The sequence below is a fragment of the Heteronotia binoei genome, chromosome 4 (assembly GCF_032191835.1).
Source record: "Heteronotia binoei isolate CCM8104 ecotype False Entrance Well chromosome 4, APGP_CSIRO_Hbin_v1, whole genome shotgun sequence".
NCBI lineage: Eukaryota > Metazoa > Chordata > Lepidosauria > Squamata > Gekkonidae > Heteronotia > Heteronotia binoei.
In genome coordinates this window covers 134,632,763-134,652,469 of record NC_083226.1, presented here as the reverse complement: position 1 = coordinate 134,652,469, position 19,707 = coordinate 134,632,763, and the positions used below count along the sequence as shown (strand labels likewise).

Genomic DNA, 19,707 nt, shown 5'->3' with positions numbered 1-19,707 from the left:
GGCTGTCAGCCATAGGGGAGGCGCTTTTATGGTGACGTAAAATGTAACGCTCTCCATTCCGAGACTGACTTATTCGACAAGGCGGGCGTAGCTTTGATATTTCATTACGGGTTGGTCCTGTGATTTGAGCGGAAGTGACATCATGATATGAATGAGAGCAACAACAATAATGTCGTCGTCATAACAGTGGTGTTGACTGACGCGTGGCTGCCGCAGTAAGAGGTGTGTAGTGGGGCCAGAGGATGAAATGATGGCATAAGGGCGGAGACCTTGTGTCGGTCCTCCCATAGTAGCCAGCCTGCCAGTTACAATCTGCTTCCAAAGCCCTGCTCTCGCCTGCAGAGGTGAGGACTAGAGAGGGGGCTTTTCACGTGGCCGTGCGTTGCCTCTGGAACACATTCGCCTTTGATGCTAGCCTGGCACCTAGTTTATTTTCTTTTGTTGTATTGATAATTTTTCTTCAGCTTGTGTCTAATGGCTTTTTAAAAAGAATATTGCGGGTTTTGATTGTAAATGGCTTCATGCAGGACTTTGAAGAGATGTTATAGAAATATAAACAAGTAAGGGGCATGCTTCATCCTCTCTTCTCTGCTTTGTTGCTTGAGGTTATCGTTGCGTTTAGAGTTAAGGAGAGCTGAGCGTTTAGGAAGAAATTCCAGACTTCTTCCCTAAAGCTCTAATTCTATAATTGGTTTCATATTTATCTGTTTATTGAATTTTGACAGAGTGGTGCATAAAAGCTTCTGTGACAAATTTGTTAGTCTTTGAAAGGTGGCACAAAACTCATTTTGGGTGTAGCTTCCCAGGGGGGTGGGGTGTTGCATTGTCATGATTTGTGTCTCTGTTCATCATCTCACCCTTCCTCCAAAGAGCTAAGTATAGGCTTTCCTCCCCTGTATTGTATGCTTATAACCACCCTTTAGGACAGATAGTGACTGACTGCTGAAAGGTACATAATAAATCCATGGTTATCAAAACAGCTTTTGATAACAATTGGACTACGCTGGAATCACAGAGATTGTATGTTTTGTATGGATAGTTAGGCCTTAATAAACCTGTAATGACACAATCCAGCTAGGAAGATTTATACACAGAAGCAGCCTTCTGTATGCATGTCTGATGCAGGTATTTGTATTTCTATCAAGGGCACAAAACTAGTTGCACGTAAGCACAACTGAAGTGGGTCATGAATCTTAGAGCAGCCCTGTGGCCTGCTCTCTTTTAAAAAGCACAGAACCGTTTAATCTGGCTGTTCTGCCAAAAGTTGAAAGACCTAGCTAATTTCTCTTAAAATATGTACACTCCAGCAAATATTGTGATAATACAGTTGAGTCAGTCACAGAACTAATTTTAATAGGCCAAACTGACTTCCGTAGCTTTCAGAATATTCATTGCCAGTCTAAGGACTAGGGGCATCCATGGCCACACTGCTGACGTTATTTGATTATAAGCAGGGTGCTTTTTTTGTAGAAAAAGCCCAGCATGAACTTATTTGCATATCAGGCCACACACCTGATGTCACCATTGTTTCACATTGGGGGTTTTGGTCTAAAAAGCCCAGCAGGAACTCATTTGCATATTAGGCCACACCCCTTGATGCCAAGCCAGGCAGAACTGTGTTCTTGCTCAAAAAAAAGTCCTGGTTATAAGTAAAATAACCCAGCATTATTTGTTCATAGCTAGCAAATGTGCCAGTACTAGAGGACACGCAGAAGTCTCAGAATCAGTCCACGACATCTCTGATTAAAGGATCAGACAGTAAGTGATATGAAAGACCGCTTGCCAGAGACCCTGCAGAACCACTGCTAGTTCAGATGTACAGTATTGAGCTTGATAGACCAGTAATCTGATTTGATCTAACAAAGCTTCATGTACTTATTCTAGAGAACATCACTAAAAGGAGTTACTGAAGCAAGAAAAAAACTGATTTCAGTACTTGCTTCTGTCATTAAAATGACTGCAGTCATTAGCTTTGAAATAACTGTCATTTCAAGCCATTTGACAATTAAAAATTTGTAGCCTGTGTAAAATCTGAGTAGCTATTTTCTATTTTGCAGTTTTCTGTGCTTGCAGAGTGGTAATTTTCTATGGCATTTTGAAGGGGAAATTGCATTGGTTCAGCTTAACGAATGTGTTTCTTTTGTGTTTTATGGCATTGTGTTCTAACATGTTAATATTTTGTGTCCAAATGCAGGCTACATAAATCTCAGCCACTGGAATTTGGTTTTGTTTTTGTTTTTTAAATAAAGGGAAAACACCACAAGAAAACACATATCTAAGTTTCAGATAATGGAGTCTTCATCAAATCTTGATGTTGGAGCCCCGCTAATTGTGGAAGACTGTGCGAGCAGCTATAGCCTATCTCACATGCCGAACATTAAAGTGGAGCATCATCTTGATCCCAGTGTAGAGGAAGGACCAGCACAGAGTGTTGCTATGGGAATGAAATTCATTTTGCCTAATAGGTTTGATATGAATGTCTGCTCCCGATTTGTGAAGTCCTTGAATGAAGAAGACAGCAAAAATATTCAAGATCAAGTGAATTCTGACCTTGAAGTGGCATCTGTATTATTTAAAGGTTGGGATTTCATTATTTTAAAAAGTGGGGAAATTGGTACTATGATGAAGGAATGCGTAATAGGATATAAACATTTCACATTTTTCTCATTTATGGAATATCTTTAAAAGTCAGTGGTGTTTTTAGCCACAGAATACATTAGAGAATAGGAATTTTATTTTAGCTATGAAAATAGCCACCAGATTGCAATAATTTTCTCTAGGAAATGTGGCAAGAAAGTTTCACAATTATTACTTTTAAATCTAACATGTTTTGAGCAAAGACAGGCTGTAAATGGTGGGAGGTGTTACAAGGTAAACTTTTAGGCTCAAGGGCTAGCTGTACTTAGTCAAGGAATTACAGGGTCCTGTTCAGTTGAGTTGGTGAATCTTTCCATTGCTCTGAAAACCTTGGTGGTAGTTACAGAGAAGCTGGGGGAGTGGAGTCAGTTGGTAGAGGATTTAGCTGAGGAGCCAGGTGTGGTGCTGGCTTCCCATCTCTCAGTGGGAAAGAGAAATGCAAAAGAAGAATTTCAGTGCATTTTATGCTGCACATACTCTCAAAGTTTGTTCAGCGTTTCAATCACTAAGACCTGCAGCATTACAGTGCTTTGTGTTAAGTACACTTATCCAAAATCAGGCTCTCAATGCTGAGTTTACATTTTGATCTCTGAACACTTAGTATGGAAATATAAGTTCCACTCAAATCAATGAATTATTTCCAAGTATTTATACTTAGGCTATCCCTGACCTAGATAGCTTAAATTAGCCTAATCTCATCAAGTCGTGGAAGAAAAGCAGGGTCAGCCCTGGTTAGTATTTGGATGGGAGACCACCAAGGAATACCAGCATTGGAAGAGGCAAGAAATAGCAAACTGTTAACTTGACAGCAAAAAGAACAAATGCTTAGGCTACAGGTTATTTCTTTTCACTTTAATTTACCTTTTGTCCTAAGCCTAAAAGCACCTGCCTAGCCTACAGCCAGAATTTTTTTAAGATATAGTAGCTCTAACCTTGCTTTGAAGAGTTCCCTCGTTTAGTTCTTGGGGGTGTGAGAGGTCTAGGTTTCTGCAGCATTGACTATGCTGCAGTAAGGTTGGATTCACATCCTAGTACTAGAATTTCCCCCGAGAACTCACACTGAATAGGCATTTTTCTGCACAACATGAAGGAGTGCTCAACTTGTTTAGGCTGACTTCAGCTGCAGAAGAGTGAGATAGTTTTCATTGTCAACCGTGCTAAGGGATGAAGTAACCTCTTTTGGTTTTGGTGGAACAAACTTCCACATAAATACCGTATATTTGGATAGCATCCTTGGAATATGACTTTTCTACTACTTGTTATTCTGACATCTATTATAACTTTTTTTTACTTCTCCCACTTAGCTGAATGCAATATCCATACTTCTCCTTCTCCTGGGATTCAAGTCAGACATGTCTACACCCCATCAACTACAAAGCATTTTTCACCTATAAAACAATCCACCACTTTAACTAACAAGCACAGAGGAAATGAAGTGTCTACAACACCTTTGCTTGTAAACTGTAAGTGTTTCTGTCGTGGCCTTTAAAACAGTTTGGGGAGCTTCTGTTATGAATGACAGTACAAGATGCCAGCATTTTGGCAGCATTTAAACAAAACCAGCATTTAAACAAAACCATTACTATATTTTCCTTCTGTTGTTTCTGTAGCTCTCTCCATTCACCAGCTGGCAGCTCAAGGAGAAATGCTGTATCTAGCCACCCGCATAGAGCAAGGTAAGGATTTGTTGTGTCTTTCCTTTTGCAGTGAGATAACTTGTCAGGATAGGTGAGGCTGCAGCAGGCCCTGATTGTATGGCTAGTTTCCATTCATCTTCATTTCATACGTTTCTTGTCCCAGACATTATTGCCCAGTGGATCACAATATTAAGACTTCTCACAAGCTATTGTGTGTCTACATTAAAATGTGTAACACTAAGAAATCTGAAGGTTTAAAAACAAAAGCAGTGTTTTCATGCCCTCTGGTAAAAGCCAAACTGCATATTATGTTTTCAATGGCAATGTCCCTGGGTCAGCTAGAGAGGCATAGTTTGAACTTCTGTGCCTCCAAGCATGCAGAGGCCCAGTTTGGATTCGGACTGCAGAGAGAGGGTGCTTAGACCTCCCTCCCCGCACATGGTCCTGACCAATGTTCCCTCTAAGCTGCAGAGTCTCGTGAGCAAAAATTTTACTTTGTGAGCTATTGACATTAAAGTTGTGAGCTGCTGGCATTAAAGTTATGAGCTACTGCATAAATTATTGTGCTCTGGAGTCATCCTTCCTGAGCCAAGGCAAAACTGTGGCCTGGAGGCTAAAAATCGGGGAGGTAGCTCACGCTAACTCAGCTTAGAGGGAACACTGGTCCTGACTTCCAGTGGCCAGGGGGATGGATTATTGGCCAATGTTGTAGAAATGTGGCTTGTAGCTTGCCGATGTGTATCCAGGTGCCAATAGGGCAACTAGTATATTCCCCTGGGCCATTGCAGGTTGAAACAATGGTACAGGAAGAGGTCAAAGCCCACTCCTCAGCACACCATGGTCCCAGTCCAGAATGTCCCTCTCTACCTGACTCAGGGGCATTCTCAGGAAAAAACATGATGTGTAATTAGGCTTTTAGTCCTCTTTTGTGGTAAAACCTTTTTTAAAAAACATTTTCTACTTTGTGGTATGATGCTTGGTTACAGCTCATGTTCCAGATATTGTTTGCTTTTACTGAATCATGCAACATACAGGGAGATACTTTTGTTTCAGATAGTAGAAGCAGTTAGCCCTTCCTGTTTATGGTAACAATATCACCACAGCATTCAGTGTCTAGATTTACTGAGTTACTCTCTTTGTTCCTATCTATTTCTAGCATGGACAAGCCTATCACATGCTGCCTGCTGTATAGCATTACCATGGCAGGGGGATCCACAACCATTCATTAATTGTTATCACCATTAATTCCCCCTCACCTGTCTGACGGAATATAATACTAATCATATATGCTGTGCAGTTCATATACAGAAATTATAGAAACGTTTGAAATGCAAGGTTTGACCGCATCTTGCTTATAGTTTTTCAGGTTCCTTGTAGGAGTTGTTCTTCCTTTCTTCAGCCTTGAACAGGTCATCTAAACCAAAGTGTTGCATTGTTTGTTGTTACAATGAGTTAAGAATTATTGATCTTCTGCCAAAGTAGCTCTCATCCTGAAAAATGCCACAGAGCTGGCTTAATGCCTGTTAGCCAAAATGCCCTCAAAACGAGGTTGGGGAATTAGTTAGGTGGGCACCTGGCTCACTAGGGATCTTTTACCAATGTATACAAGAATACACGTCCAGAAAAGTGATGCTTAAATAACAGGACTCTAACTTAGTAAAACCAATTATAATTTATTAAGAAAAATATAGTCTTCCATACAAGATAAAAATACACATCCAATCACACATACAGTCCTAGAAATATAGATAGATCGATAGGGGAACATAAAGGGTAGACACACAGGGTAATATTACCTATCGTAGTCTTCAAGGAAGGCTCCAATGGCGACAAAAGAGGACGGGGGAAATGGACCCAAAACTGTGGCCAGAATTGGGGATGGATCTAGACAGCGGAACTGGGATACTGCTAGAAGCACACATGAGTGGAGTTGGGTCAGAGGTTAAATAGACTAGCTTAGACCCTCAGGGGCTGGGAGGTAGGAGGGAGGAGAAAGGGGAGGCTCTGCAATGACCAGGAGGGCTGGACTATTGCAGAGCCAATAGCAAGTCCCTTGGTGGCACCTAGTTGGGTACCTGTCTTGACCAATGAACTTGCCTGGGTCCTGTGTACCTGAAAGAACTTTCAGATTGAAACAGGCTGTGGGGCAGGCTCCAAAGTGACAGAATAGAAGTGATTACTGGGTGGGGAACACTTAAGATTAGATGGACTTATCTGAAAAGGTGACAATAGAGAATCAAATATTGACCTAGGTATCCCCCGGGTTAGACAAAAGACTTGGCTCTGGCAGGAGATGGTCTTCCTCTTTTTCTATCTTCTTCCTGGCACCAGTCTTTGTCCTGGGTTTCGTTAGACAAAGGCTTGAGTGGTCTGGCAGGATCCATGCCTGGATAAGCTTGATTGCCTTATGCAAAAGCTGAAGCAGATGCTGGAGATGGAATCAGGAAAACAAGATGGATTCTGGTGGTGTTAGCCTTTGGTTCATGGAAACAGGCTGGAAACTGTTTGCTTGTACAGTTCATGGTGGCATGGCTTCCTTTACTGCAGTGGCCAAGACTGGGCACACAAGGAGCAGAGTTCTGGCTAACACCCATCAGAGATGTAGAATGCAGCTGCAAAGCTGAGGCTTATAGTATCCACATAAGCCTTAGAAACTGTAAGCAAAGTCCACTTCTTAGAGCAGATGTGTGAGAGTCAAAACTCCAGGCACCCTGGCAACCATACTGGTGATCACGATGTCCATATGTATGAAAAGTAGGGGGCTTTCCTTACATGCCCAGGGGAAAACTCCTATTGTGAAACTGATGTCTTCCAGAATACGTTCAGAGGAATGCCACATCATGCCTTTAGATAGCATGAATCAGAAGATTCAGTAAAGTCATGTACTGGCCTATGAAAGAGCATCTGTATAAATTGGCCATATCTTGTAATCCATGAATCTCGGAGGTTTGGCATTCAGTGAAATCTGCTCCCCTCACCTTTTTCCGGGGGGTGGGGACAGTACTCTGGATAAGGAGCTTTGAAATAATAACCTTAAAGTCAACTTAGGCAGGAATGAGGTGTGTGCTCATCTAGGATTGATTTCTATAGGGTATGCCAGTGTTCTGTGTATCTGGGCAATAATGTTTTAGTTAATCAAAATCCAGAGTTAGTTATCAAATTATTTTTATATGAAAAAATACAGTGATGATTTATTGGCTGGGAAATTCAGGGCTTCACCTTGAACTTGGAACAAAGCTCAATTGCTTAGAAACTGAGGGCTGCGTCCAGAGTTTTAAAGGAGCATTCCATTAGCAGGCTGCACTGTGATATAGAGATTAATGCAGTTGTTTAATTCAGTCAAAGTTTTTCGTTTCCAAGTGACTAAAGTAATGCCCCCTTACAGGTGGGTCCAAGTGACTGCCACACCTGAGTTCTTTATGCTCCCCAGTAAGAAGACTGTTGACCTGTGTGTTTTGTCAAATAGAAAATGTAATCAATCATACAGATGAAGAAGGCTTTACCCCTCTGATGTGGGCTGCAGCCCATGGACAGATAGCAGTGGTAGAATTTCTTCTTCAAAATGTAAGTGAAAACATCACCCACATCATACTTATGTCCAGTGTTCCCTCTAAGATGAGTTAGTGCAAGCTAGCTTACGGTTTTTTAACCTCTAGCTCACACATTTTTGTCTTAGCTCAGGAAAAACAGCCCCAAAGCAAACTAATTTATGCAGTAGCTTTAATGTCAGTAGCTCATTAACTAGAATTTTTGCTTAGAAAACTCCACAGTTTAAAGGGAGCATTGCTTATGTCTTTAGATAAAGTGAGTGTAGTGTTGTAAATTCAGAAAAGGCAATTGCTTTTTCCTCTGTCTTCTCTCTCCCCAGCAAGCAACACATTTTTGGTTGAGCCTCTAAGCCAGGGGTGTCAAACTCATTTGGTTACGAGGGTTGAATCTGACATAAATAAGACCTTGTTGGGCTGAGCCTTGTGTGTACCTATTTAAGATTAGGTAGCAGAGATAACTTTATAAAGGACACAGACAAACACAATTAAATATATTTTTTAAAAAACTTAAAACATGCTTAAAACTTTAGCGCTTGTTGGTCTTAAAGGTGCTTTATTTGTATTTCTCCCATGGGATCCAGAGAACTGGGCAAAAGAAACACTGGCTTTCTTTCCTTCCCCAGGGGACCAGGAGGAAGAGGAGTCTCAGCCAATGGAGAAAATAAGGTTTTGCTCTGGAGCTTCTGTGCGATTGAGCAAGCCTTGCAAAGCAAACTGTTATGCAGAGGGAAGCAAGAGAGAGGGAGAAGGAAGCAAATGACAGCCAGTCACTTGGGGGCCTGATAGGAGCCCTCCAGGGACCTGATTTGGCCCCCAGGCTTCATGTTTGACACCCCTGCTCTAAGCCATTCACCATCCTGTGCCCAAGTTCTCTGCACATTCCCTCAGCTTCAGACTTTTTGAATGCATGAATGAATCTGTTCTCCAAGCAGTTGGGTAGCAAGTCATATCAGTGTCATCCTCCACAGTTACCATTCTTGAGATTGGTGGGGGGAGCATGGGGGCACATTTTGAGAGGTAGTTACTTGCATTAAGTTTGCTGCAGCCAAAACATCAAGAGATTAGGGCCATTTTAAGAGTCAAACATTTATTTTGGGTTAAGCTTTCATGAGCCCAATTCATGAGATAAAGATCGTCTTTTCAGCATCTTTCAGACTTTCACAAAAAAGGGGAAACCACTGTATACAAAGACAAGAAGCAATAGTTGTCACCTGCAACAAAGCAGATTGAGGCTTTGCATATAAAATAAACCAGTAGAACAAATAATCCTTGAAACTTTTGGAAACTCTTTTTATTTAAAAACTTTGTCAGAAATATAAGATCTCTAGAACCTTGCTGGCTTACAAGTGGACTTGTGGAGTTCTTTACACATATAATTTGTGAGGTTGATACAGAACAACTCTTTAAAAGCATCTTTGTTTTTTAGGGTGCAGATGCACAGATCCTGGGGAAGGGGCGAGAAAGTGCCCTGTCATTGGCCTGTAGTAAAGGGTACACCGATATTGTCAAGATGCTGCTAGACTGTGGAGTTGATGTCAATGAATATGACTGGGTAAGTCTCTTGCTTACTACACTGCTGTTTGCATTCATGTGATTTATCTGAGAGGTAGCTTGGTGGCGTGGTCAAGAGTTGCAGACTATAATCTGGAGAATTGAGTTTGATTCCCCACTCCTTCACATGAAGCCTGCTGGGTGACTTTGGGCCACAGTTCTCTCAAAACTCTCTCAGCCCCATCTACCTCACAAGGTGACTTGTGGAGAGGAAGAGAAGGCTTTGAGAAAAAGGTAGAGAAAAGCAGGGTATGAAACAAACTTCTTCTATGGCTCTGCTGTATTACCCGTTTGACCTACTTGAGGGTGAAATCACTTTTTATATGCCTGATTCAACAATACACACTAGATAATTATGTTTCTCCATATATAGTATCAAGTTGTACAAGATGAAATCCAATTAAGCAACCAAAGATGGAGGCAATTCTATAGTAGGCATGTTAATCTGCTATAGTAGGCCATAAACACAAACTATATTCTAGAATAGAAACCTTTCCTTGCACATTCACATTGCGGCTATTTGAAAAGCTAGCATTGCATCCTACCAGTCCATGCTGTTGACGTGACATATTAGGCTTTGCTACCAGTGAAATGAACTGGTGGGATCCAACCCCTGATATCTTGATGTACTCGTGGAATAACTGTTCTGACTTATGTGCAATCTGTATCTGGATTTTAAGCTGTTTGAGTGTATCCTGAGACCTGAAATTTTCTTGGCTTTTGCAGAATGGTGGTACACCTTTGCTCTATGCTGTGCATGGAAACCACGTGAAATGTGTCAAAATACTCTTAGGTAAGTAGTATTATGAAGATCATGTTAGCCAATGAAACTCAGGCAAAAACTGTAACAATTATATAACAACTCATTGTTTTTTATAGAGCATGGTGCTGATCCAACTATAGAAACAGACTCTGGATATAATTCCATGGATTTGGCTGTAGCCTTAGGTCATCGAAGCGGTGAGTATTCAAGAACATCCTAAGATGTGTTTCAGTGACCCCGTTGAAGGTTGCAGCTTTACCATATTTCAGCTTACAGCCTGTACAGAGATGTCATAGAGCTGGGAAATGACCATTTAGTCTCACTGTATTATGCCTCAGCTATTGTCTCCTCCCCATAAATTTCTCTCACCACAGTTCTGATCATTCAAAATCTAGGACTAGGTGTGCCACCCCCACCCGCATTCTAGTTTGCATTTTCTTTGCTTCATTCCCTTGAACACTGTAGAGAACATTAAGAACTGGATTTGTTCCTGTCTTTGGTCAGACTATATTCAGTTCTTGGTCACTTAGTGCATAGCTGCATCCCAGATTATTCTTCTTCGTTGGAGTATGAGGAAAAAACTGGGAGAACAGAACAGGATGCTGTTTGAGGGAGCAAATTTCCATGCACCTTCCATTATAGGAGAAACACTTCCTTATCCTGGTTATCTAAAATAGGCTAGGCCACTGCTTGTACTGAAGAAATGTACACTAACCTAACCATGTTTCTTCTGCTGTAGTTCAACAGGTGATTGAGTCTCATTTATTAATGCTTCTTCAAAACGTCAAGGAATAATGCCATTGCAGGCATGACAGCAGATTCTGAAGAGTTCAACTGTGTTAGCACTGCACGTGACAAACTTGATTTGCTTACTCAGTCCAGTCATTGCAGGGGGACTCTCATTATTTACCAAGTAAGGATAAAACTGTTCCTTTATGAATAATGATAGTGATGGCTTGCCATCCACCCGCATTTTGACAGTTCCTGCTGGCATGGCCATTTTAATAGGCACTGGTCACAAAGATGGGAATTGTTGGTAGTGGCACACATCATACTATGTCTCCGTAAGCCTTGTCTTTACCATGGTATTGCTTTATTGTTCCAGCAGGGCTTAAGGTCCCAAATGAGTAAAAATACCACAGTAGAATAGTGTTTTGGGCAAGAAGTGAGATGCCAGCATAGCAATTTTTGATAACTGCATTCAGGTAAATGTTTTGGAGAGATTGTTTTTGTTTCTCTTTCATTCATAGACATTTGTAAAGCCAAACCTTACCGTATTTGTAAATATGTAGTGAAATGTGATATTAAATTGTATAGGATATTTGAAAAAGGAATTGGGGGGCGGGCGTGCAATCACTGTCTGCAGCCTCACATGTCATTCTGACTGGCACATTACGTAGTTGTGTATGTTTTGGGGCGATAACATGTATCTCCAGAATATATTTATTCAGGTCAACAGTTGGAATACTGGTTAGTACAGATGATACTGAAATGAATCAAGAGAAAGCAATGAAATATGTGAACTTATTTTTAAAAAAATATACAGACCCTGCAAGCTCCTACTGATAAGACTGTACTGTCACTGTATTTCCACCAAGTAGTATGAAATAGGGGGGTGGGGGAGAGAGAGCAGCATTGATTTTCTCAACTAGCAAAGAAAGTTCCCCATTTATTTGAAATTATGTGAACATGAAAATTGGTCTCTATCCCCGGACATGATGTATATTGGCTGTAATTGCAGAAATGAGAATGGCCCATTCTCCTCACCATTTGCTAGATAACAAGACAAATGTCAGTTTATCATTTGATGAATCACAACCATGGTTTGTTGTGTTGAAAGCCAATCTAATTTGGTTTAGAAGATGGAGAATAAACTGCAGCTTAACATTTTGCCTGAATCACCACCTGTGGTTTGATACAGAAGCACTATATTTACTAGCCAAATATGGAAGGACAGAATGAACCAAAGACTTATTCCCGTAATGGCAAACCATACTCTGCCTTCCATTATATGAATCATGCAAGGATGCAGTGTAAAAACAGCCCTGTTGAGGGAGACTGTAACTATTCCACTATAAATGCAGGATCATATCTTAAACATAATTCAACCAAGTGAAGGGTAATGGTGCAATATTAAAAATATGGTTTCCCATTCATCCAGCTTCACTAGTCAGAGAAGACTACTGAACTGCTTGTCTCTTCTGGCAGTGGGGTCTTTTGCGCTAAGAAATCAGAATGGCTAAAGCTACATGTTTGGATGTTATTTTCTGTGTTGTAGTTCTATATACATAGTGTAAATAAAATGTTTTTAAATTAAATTTGTACTTTGACATGTTTCATCACAGTAGTAAAGTTACCCTTTGTTTTGGTTTTCACAAAGGTGTACTTTTTAGGGATGATTGTTTGGTATTTATAGCATTCTCTTTTAAACAGCATGTTTTCATACATATAGTACATGCATGAATTTTCTTCATTTTATGAGCCCCACAAAAATAGGAGTTAAAAAAACTTCTAAATATTCTTCTGTCCCTGCAAGTCCTCAATGTTATAATTTGTTCAATGTTTGATTTATAAATTGTTTTAAAGTGAATGTCATCTTCTCTGTTCTGTCTTTAATAAACCTATACTGGTTTATTAAAATGGAACTCTTTATAGTTCCGTCTCATATCCCAAAAGAGCTTTTCCTTGGTTGCTGTGTAAGACTTCCATACTAAGACTTAGCGCCTAACCCGAATACTCTGGCCTACAGGCCACAGGGATTAGCTACCGGTCTTCTAGTAAAAATCAGTTCTGGGTTCCCAAACTTTGCAGAAGAATCCACACTTATGACAGATGTTATGTCTAGAGCTTTCACCAATCCACTTCATCACAGATATTATGTTATATAGAATGAAAGTCTCTTCAGGAACCTGCAAAACCTGTTTCAAAGTTAGTGTTCTGCTTTATAAATACATCTGTTTAATAAAATAAGCCACCGGCTACAGTGTATAATCACGATGACTGCTTTAAAAAGAGATTGGATTTATGCCCTGCCGTCCACTACCTGAAGGAGGCTCAGAGCATCTTACAATCTCCTTTCCCTTTGCACAACAGACATTCTGTGAGGTAGATGGAGTTGAGAGAGCTCCTCTGGAGCAGAACAGCTCTGAGAAAACTTGTGGTTGACCCAAGGTCACATCAGCAACTGCATGTGGAGGAGTGGGGAATCAAACCTAGTTCTCCCAGGTGAAAGTCTGTGCACTTAACCACTACACCAAATTGGCTCTGCCAGAGAAGCTGACATTTCAGTAACGCAGGTGCCAGACCTGTATTACAGGCAAAGCTAGCATTGACAACAGCTGTAACAAACTGACAATGTTATACCGTATGCCACTAGCAATATTGCAGAATTTGAGTTCTGTATAAATTTTACATAGCAAATAATTTAATATGATAACCTAGATACAGCAACACCTAGGATAAAAATATCACACATATTGACAAGGATGCCATCCATAACATTAAAACAGGGCTTTGTATTACATGTGCAAGATATAGGCTAGCATGTCCCTCCTTTTGTTCCACAAATTCTGGTTCCTTCCCTGCCTGTCACTCCAAGCCATCAAATTATGCTTTGACTTTGCAATCAAAACCAGAATTCAAAGTCATGGTTTCACTGCAGTTTTGAGGGCAAGAACATCCAAAGTTGATAATATCAATACAACCAAGAACTCAATCATCAAATGCCAAACCATGATTTACTATGGCCCACTGTTCATGTGCAAGAGTAGCTTTTTAAAAGATATACTTAAATGCTATTATGATATTAATCTCTGTTCCTGAACAAAGTGTTTGACATGATAGCAGCCACAGTATGTTATTTACAGGTCACAAAAGAGAAACCTAACAGATCACATACAGCATGTTGTTGGATAAAGCAACCTAAGTTCATACAAACACAAGTTATTGGAAGGGAATGCACTAGAGCTGGCATTTCTAATCAATTACTGGGCCTTTAACCCAGTATTTAAGCTGTGACAGATTGAGAAACCATCAACCAATTTCTTGAGATCTCAACTAAGCATTCCGGTAGAAGTATTATAATAGATCCAGGTGGGCAGCTGTGTTGGTCTGAAGTAGCAGGACATCAATATGCTATTCCAACTTAACATAAACTAACAAACACCAGACCCAAACTTGTGACCTGCTAAAAAACATTTCAATGACTGCACACTAACTCACTGCCCACTTTCTCTATATTTAGAACTGCTTGCCATTCCATACTATTGTCTGATGAAGTGTGCTTCTAGCACACGAAAGCTTACATTGTTCTTAAAGGTGCAACACCTTTTGTTATAATGTATTCAACAGGAATGAACATAAACCTTGAAAGCATGACAGGGAAATGTGTGAAGCATTGGGCGAACAACTTATTCTAATGAGGTTTGAGGCCAAGAATCTAGTTTACCACAAAACTAGTCATAAATTATTCAATCTACAAAATACAACATACAAGTATTTGCCTAAACATTTAATTTTTATTAGCATTTTTACTTAACACTTTTCCATTTTGTGCACATCAATCCAGCCGCAAATGAATGCTTAGTGTGCTAAGCAATAACCGAGAAGAGCTGCAATTTTGAGGGGGTTCCAAATAGTATAGACCTTTGACTTATGATCAGTACAAAAATGTTACAAATAAAAGTCACAATATAAAATAGCAGCTCCATGTAACTTTCAAGTTTCAGTTTCCAAAAAAGTGACAGTTCAGTTTGCTTCATTCTTCGAAGCCTCATCAAAGTTTTCCACAAGATCTGGAAAAGATAAGTGTTGTAAGAGGTCTTTAAATTTAAGAGGTAAAACTGTTGGTCAAAGAGCTGCAGACATTTTATATTCCAAACAGTTTTCCAATGCAGACCAGAAAGCAGGAGAAATATCACAATATAAAACAAGTATAGCTATTTAGCCATAAATTAACTACTGCACCTACCAACCACGGAGCCACTACATTCCCCTCTTAGACATAGCAAAATTAGGCCTGAAACCAGAGAGAAGGCTTCAGAACTGGCAAGGTACTACACATAGCATCAAACACCTGGGAGATCCCAGCAGCCCAGTAGATAGGTTTGGCTTTGGCCCACCTGTTTTAATATTTTCACTGGATCCAGGTCTGATAGCTGGATCCAGGTCTGCCTATCCCTAAGAGCAGCCAATGGGAGCTGACAATGTTGGTAAGGGGGACAAGCAAGGTGTCAGCTCCCACTGGCCACTGTTAGGGGGAGGCAAAACCTAACCACTCAGAATTTGGTAACACCTCCCTAATCTAATTCAATGTTATATTCAAACCAGAAATAAAAGTTAACTCCTTGTTGAACCCTGTGGGCTAGTTGCTCAGGGAAGGACATAAACTTACCTAAGTTTGAATACATGTTATGATACAAATAAATGGTGCCAGTGTGTGAAAGAAGCAGTGTTTGGGATCCCAAACCCCATCAAAACAGCGTTAAATACCATATTGTTAAACAATATCTGTAACATTTAAGGCATTGGATTTACAGCTTCTCCAATCTATGTCACCCAATACCCCTCCCTTATGGCTTTTGTCTATGTGGCTCCCACATTCTTGGGGTGATTCCTTTTTTCAAGCCACAATGGGCCCTCCTCCCTTCTTTTCACAAGAGCTGTGCCATTCCACAAATTAAAGAATTTCCCAAATATATCGGCACACAAAGTAGTAAGAAATCTTTCACCACCAATCATAGTCGTTCAACAAGACAGTCCCTGTTCCATTGTCAAGTTTGTCTTGTTTTAGGATAAGATGTGTCTCATTCGCTTTCTAACAATTACACATTATGGAAAATTAAGTGAAGTGTTACCTGGGACTTCATCATCATCATCCTCACCAGTAGCAAGAGGTGCTTTTCCATCAACAGCTGTAATCACAAAGGGATCGCCATAAAACCACCTCTAGAATACTTTAACAAAGCTATGAAACAGGGCTCTTGCTATGTTTTACTAGGTTATAAAAGTAAATATGACCCCAAACCTATAATTGAGAAAACAGGACTAAATAGTCCAACTTCAATCATACATTCCTCAGAGCAGGGAAAAGAAAATCACCACCCTGAGTTGCTTCATTAAGCTAGTTTTAAAAGACAGTCACCATCTTCCCCCTCCCCTGAATAGCACATCTGTAAGAAACTTCATTACCCATCACTTGTCTGCAGCTTAATGGCTGTTTGTTGATTTTAATGATGTTAATGAAACAATACCAACTTGCCTTGAGAGTCATAACCAAAAAGCTATAAATAGATTTAAAAATCCTTTCTTTCTAGAATAAACGAAGCCCCTTTACTCTTTAAATCTAGAAGCACTAGCAGTCATCTGTCATGGTCCACAGCTATAGATTCCCGTGGAGACTCGAAGTCCACACTCCAAAAAATATATTCCAGTGGCACTACCATATCCTATGTTTGAATATGCATTTGACAATTACACCCAAGAGATACCAGGACTATTTCCATTCCAAATTAATGCAAAGTCTACTTACGTTGTTTAGGTAGAGCCTCCGCTAGTCTCCTCAAGCTAGTCAGACTGTCAGCTCCAAGCTGGTTTAAGATACTAGGAAGCATTTCAGTTAGCTGCTTTGTCTCAGCATGGCCTGTGATTGTGAAAGTATTAGCAGCCAAAGATGCCTGAACCTTCGGATTGTTAAAATGGATGACTGTTCCTTGATTGGTGAACATATTTACCTGCAAAACAAATCACATCTATTTGAAAATCAACCTTTACAAAAGGTACGGTGAATTTCATTTCAACAGCAAATGTTCTGTTGAAGTCCAATTCATTACAGTCAGTGCTTTCAGAAAGCTCATTTAAGAGCATTTGGCAAGGAAGATAAGAAACCATAACTTACCTCTTCAATGCCAGAGATATTGTTTACTCCTAGCTTTTTTAAGGAAAACTGAAGTTTCTTATCATCTGCAGTAGCTGTTCTATGGACAACCTTCTTCTTTCTGCGAGCAGTACCCTATGGAAAAAGAACACTGTAGTAGTTAGCAAAGTACACTGTTCAAATCTTCTCTGAACTATATGGATTGCATGAGGACCAAAAAAACCCTTTAGGTATCCAAGTGGTGAACAGTACAGACCTCTCTATAGCTATTTAAAAAAATTCTTCTTCACAAAGAAAACAGCAACAATTAAATGTAACCATTACTACTATATCCAGGTGGATCTTTCACATCTGGTAGACAGATTCACACAGTCTAGGATTATAATAAATAATTATGAACATTAACACAAGAGCTTTTTAAAATAATCAAATACATCCAGGATGACAAGTCATGATAGCCAAAAGATAAAGTAAAATAAAAGATACAAACCAAATTAAATCAAGATTTTGGGCTTAGTTCTCTCCTCCCTCACCATATCAACAGGACCAGAAATGCTACTTTATCTAATTTGTTCAAATAACGATTTGGTAGTGAACAAGTCTAATTCAAGAACAAATCAACTCCTGGATATCATGTGATACTGCACTTAAAAGGAGCATAAATTGAAAGTACCATTGCTAGAAAGGGATGCTTTATGGAAGCAACACTCCCAATTCCTAAACATATATATGTGCTTATTTTCCTTGCAGTTACTAGTACAGCATGTTAACTGTTCTGTACATGATTAGTACATGCAAGCCTTAAGACTGAACTGCATCTCTGCAAAAAGCAACTCATCAAACATGATAAACCTTTCATATAAAAGTTTTTTTAATGTGGATCTTATAAGCTGATGATCATTTATATATGTATTTTGAGACTCTCAGGAGCAACTTTTGAAATAAAGCAAATCTAGCTTTGACATCAAATCAACATCAGCCATTTTGTAAACAGTATGCATAATGGAAAATTATGGGTTTCAATGTCTTAAAGTACATGCTTTATCAGGCTCAGACCTGAAATTCTGCTAACCCCACCTTGATTAAAGATGCAATCTGTATGTGGTGATAGCTTTAAGCATAATCTACATTCAAAACCAAGAAATTAATAATTTTATGATGCACCATATGCAGATTCAACAGCATAGTTTAGATAGTACTTTTCAAATATTCATAAGTAAAAACAAGGCTGAGCAAAGACTGCATCACTGGCTTTATTTTAACAAGTTCACTGGCTTTATTTTAACAAAATATAGATTGTTCCCATAAACTACTGGGATTTTTACTATAAACACAAGACACCTATCTTTGTAAAACTAAAGTGACTATGATATAATGCCAAAGCCCATTAAAGCACCTTGATTAGCCAACTTTTTGCCAAGCCATATCAAAATTTGAACACGTAGAACTGCATTCCTCAAGCTGATTCAGGCATTACTGGATCCCATCAGCTCTTAGAAAGGAGACATACATAGGAGTTTTGTTTGAGAAATACTCAAGAAACACAGAAGATGAGGGAGATGAGAAACAATAGTTGACCAGAGGACAGTCCTGGCTGTTCAAGGATCTGAACTTGGCTCCTCTTACCAAGTCAATATAACTCCTTGCCTCACTATGTTTTTCCAGACTCATTACCATCTACCATAAATTCAGTAAGAACCATTAAGAGCTTCTGCAGAATACAAGTTCCCATAAAGCAAAAATACAAAAGAAGCTTAACGTTACAAAAGCCAAGCAGTACAGAAACATTTCAAGAGAAAGAGTGTACCAATCAGTTTTGAACTAAGATCTGAAAAATCCAGATTCAAATCCCCTCTCTCTAAAAAGTGAGGAGGGGCGGGGTATAAATCAACGGAAATAAATAAAAAAAACCCACTGAGTGACTTTGGGCCTACTTCATTAGGCTGCTGCCAGTGTAAAATTAAGGAGAGTGAGGTACACCCCTGGAGCTCCTTTTATTTTTAGGGGGGAAGAGGTGGGGGTCTAAAAGCACTAAATAAACTGCACAAAACAATGTGCAGGTCGAAGACCGGAGAACCACCACTTTACCTTTCCTCCGATGCGCACTTGTGCTTGGAGCTTGGCTAGCTTTTCTTGATTCATGATCGTTTCTTTCATCTAAAGGCAAGAAAGAACACGAGAAGGGTAGTTAGGCTGGTATCTGGGCGGTGTCCCTACGCTTCCCGGAGGCCCGCGAACAACTCGAAGGGCCACCCAAACCAGGCCCGCCCAGGCCACAGGGAACTGCAGCTCGCGAGAAAGCCCCCGCCCCGCCCAAGCTCCCTCCAACACAGAGGCAAGCAGGAGAGCAGGGGCTCTGCGCAAGGGCCAGGCGAAGGCGGCGAAACCTCGCCCAGGTTTCAGCACCCAACTCGGAGATTCGCTCGACGCTGAAGCCGCAGCCTGTCCTCCCCGCTCAGGCCCTCGGAGTCTTCTACCGAGCGAACACCTGCCACCTGGGGGAGGGGTCTCCCTTACCTTCTCGGAGGGAAGTAGCCCGGGCCGGGCAAGCCTAGGAGCCGGAGGCCGCGAAGGGAAGCGGGGAGCTCAGCGCGCGCACGCGGAAGAGGCCAAGATGGCTGCCGGGAAGAAAAAACAAGCCGCAGCCGCCCAGTGACGCAACCAACCATCCCGCCCCGCCTCTTCCCCTGCCTGTGC

General features: G+C 40.5%; 2 protein-coding genes across 3 annotated transcripts; one reads left to right on the top strand and one right to left on the bottom strand.

Moving 5' to 3' along the window:
* The first annotated feature begins 66 nt into the window (after window positions 1–66).
* ANKRA2 (ankyrin repeat family A member 2) lies at window positions 67–12,454 on the top strand. 2 transcript variants are annotated; one of them, XM_060235802.1, is made up of 9 exons: window positions 67–222; window positions 2,195–2,578; window positions 3,942–4,100; window positions 4,248–4,313; window positions 7,741–7,838; window positions 9,249–9,374; window positions 10,100–10,166; window positions 10,253–10,333; window positions 10,876–12,454. In XM_060235802.1, exons 2-9 carry the CDS (start codon window positions 2,290–2,292, stop codon window positions 10,929–10,931), a joined length of 942 nt encoding a protein of 313 aa, XP_060091785.1. In that variant the 5' UTR covers window positions 67–222; window positions 2,195–2,289; the 3' UTR covers window positions 10,932–12,454. The 2 variants fall into 2 exon arrangements, with proteins under 2 accessions (XP_060091785.1, XP_060091784.1); XM_060235801.1 differs by having other exon boundaries at window positions 134–344.
* A 2,179-nt stretch (window positions 12,455–14,633) lies between these two features.
* Window positions 14,634–19,707, bottom strand: BTF3 (basic transcription factor 3). The gene is made up of 6 exons (XM_060235799.1): window positions 19,528–19,707; window positions 19,099–19,167; window positions 17,032–17,145; window positions 16,666–16,867; window positions 15,992–16,048; window positions 14,634–14,929 (listed from the first exon to the last, which is right to left on the bottom strand). Exons 2-6 carry the CDS (start codon window positions 19,165–19,167, stop codon window positions 14,883–14,885), a joined length of 489 nt encoding a protein of 162 aa, XP_060091782.1. The 5' UTR covers window positions 19,528–19,707; the 3' UTR covers window positions 14,634–14,882.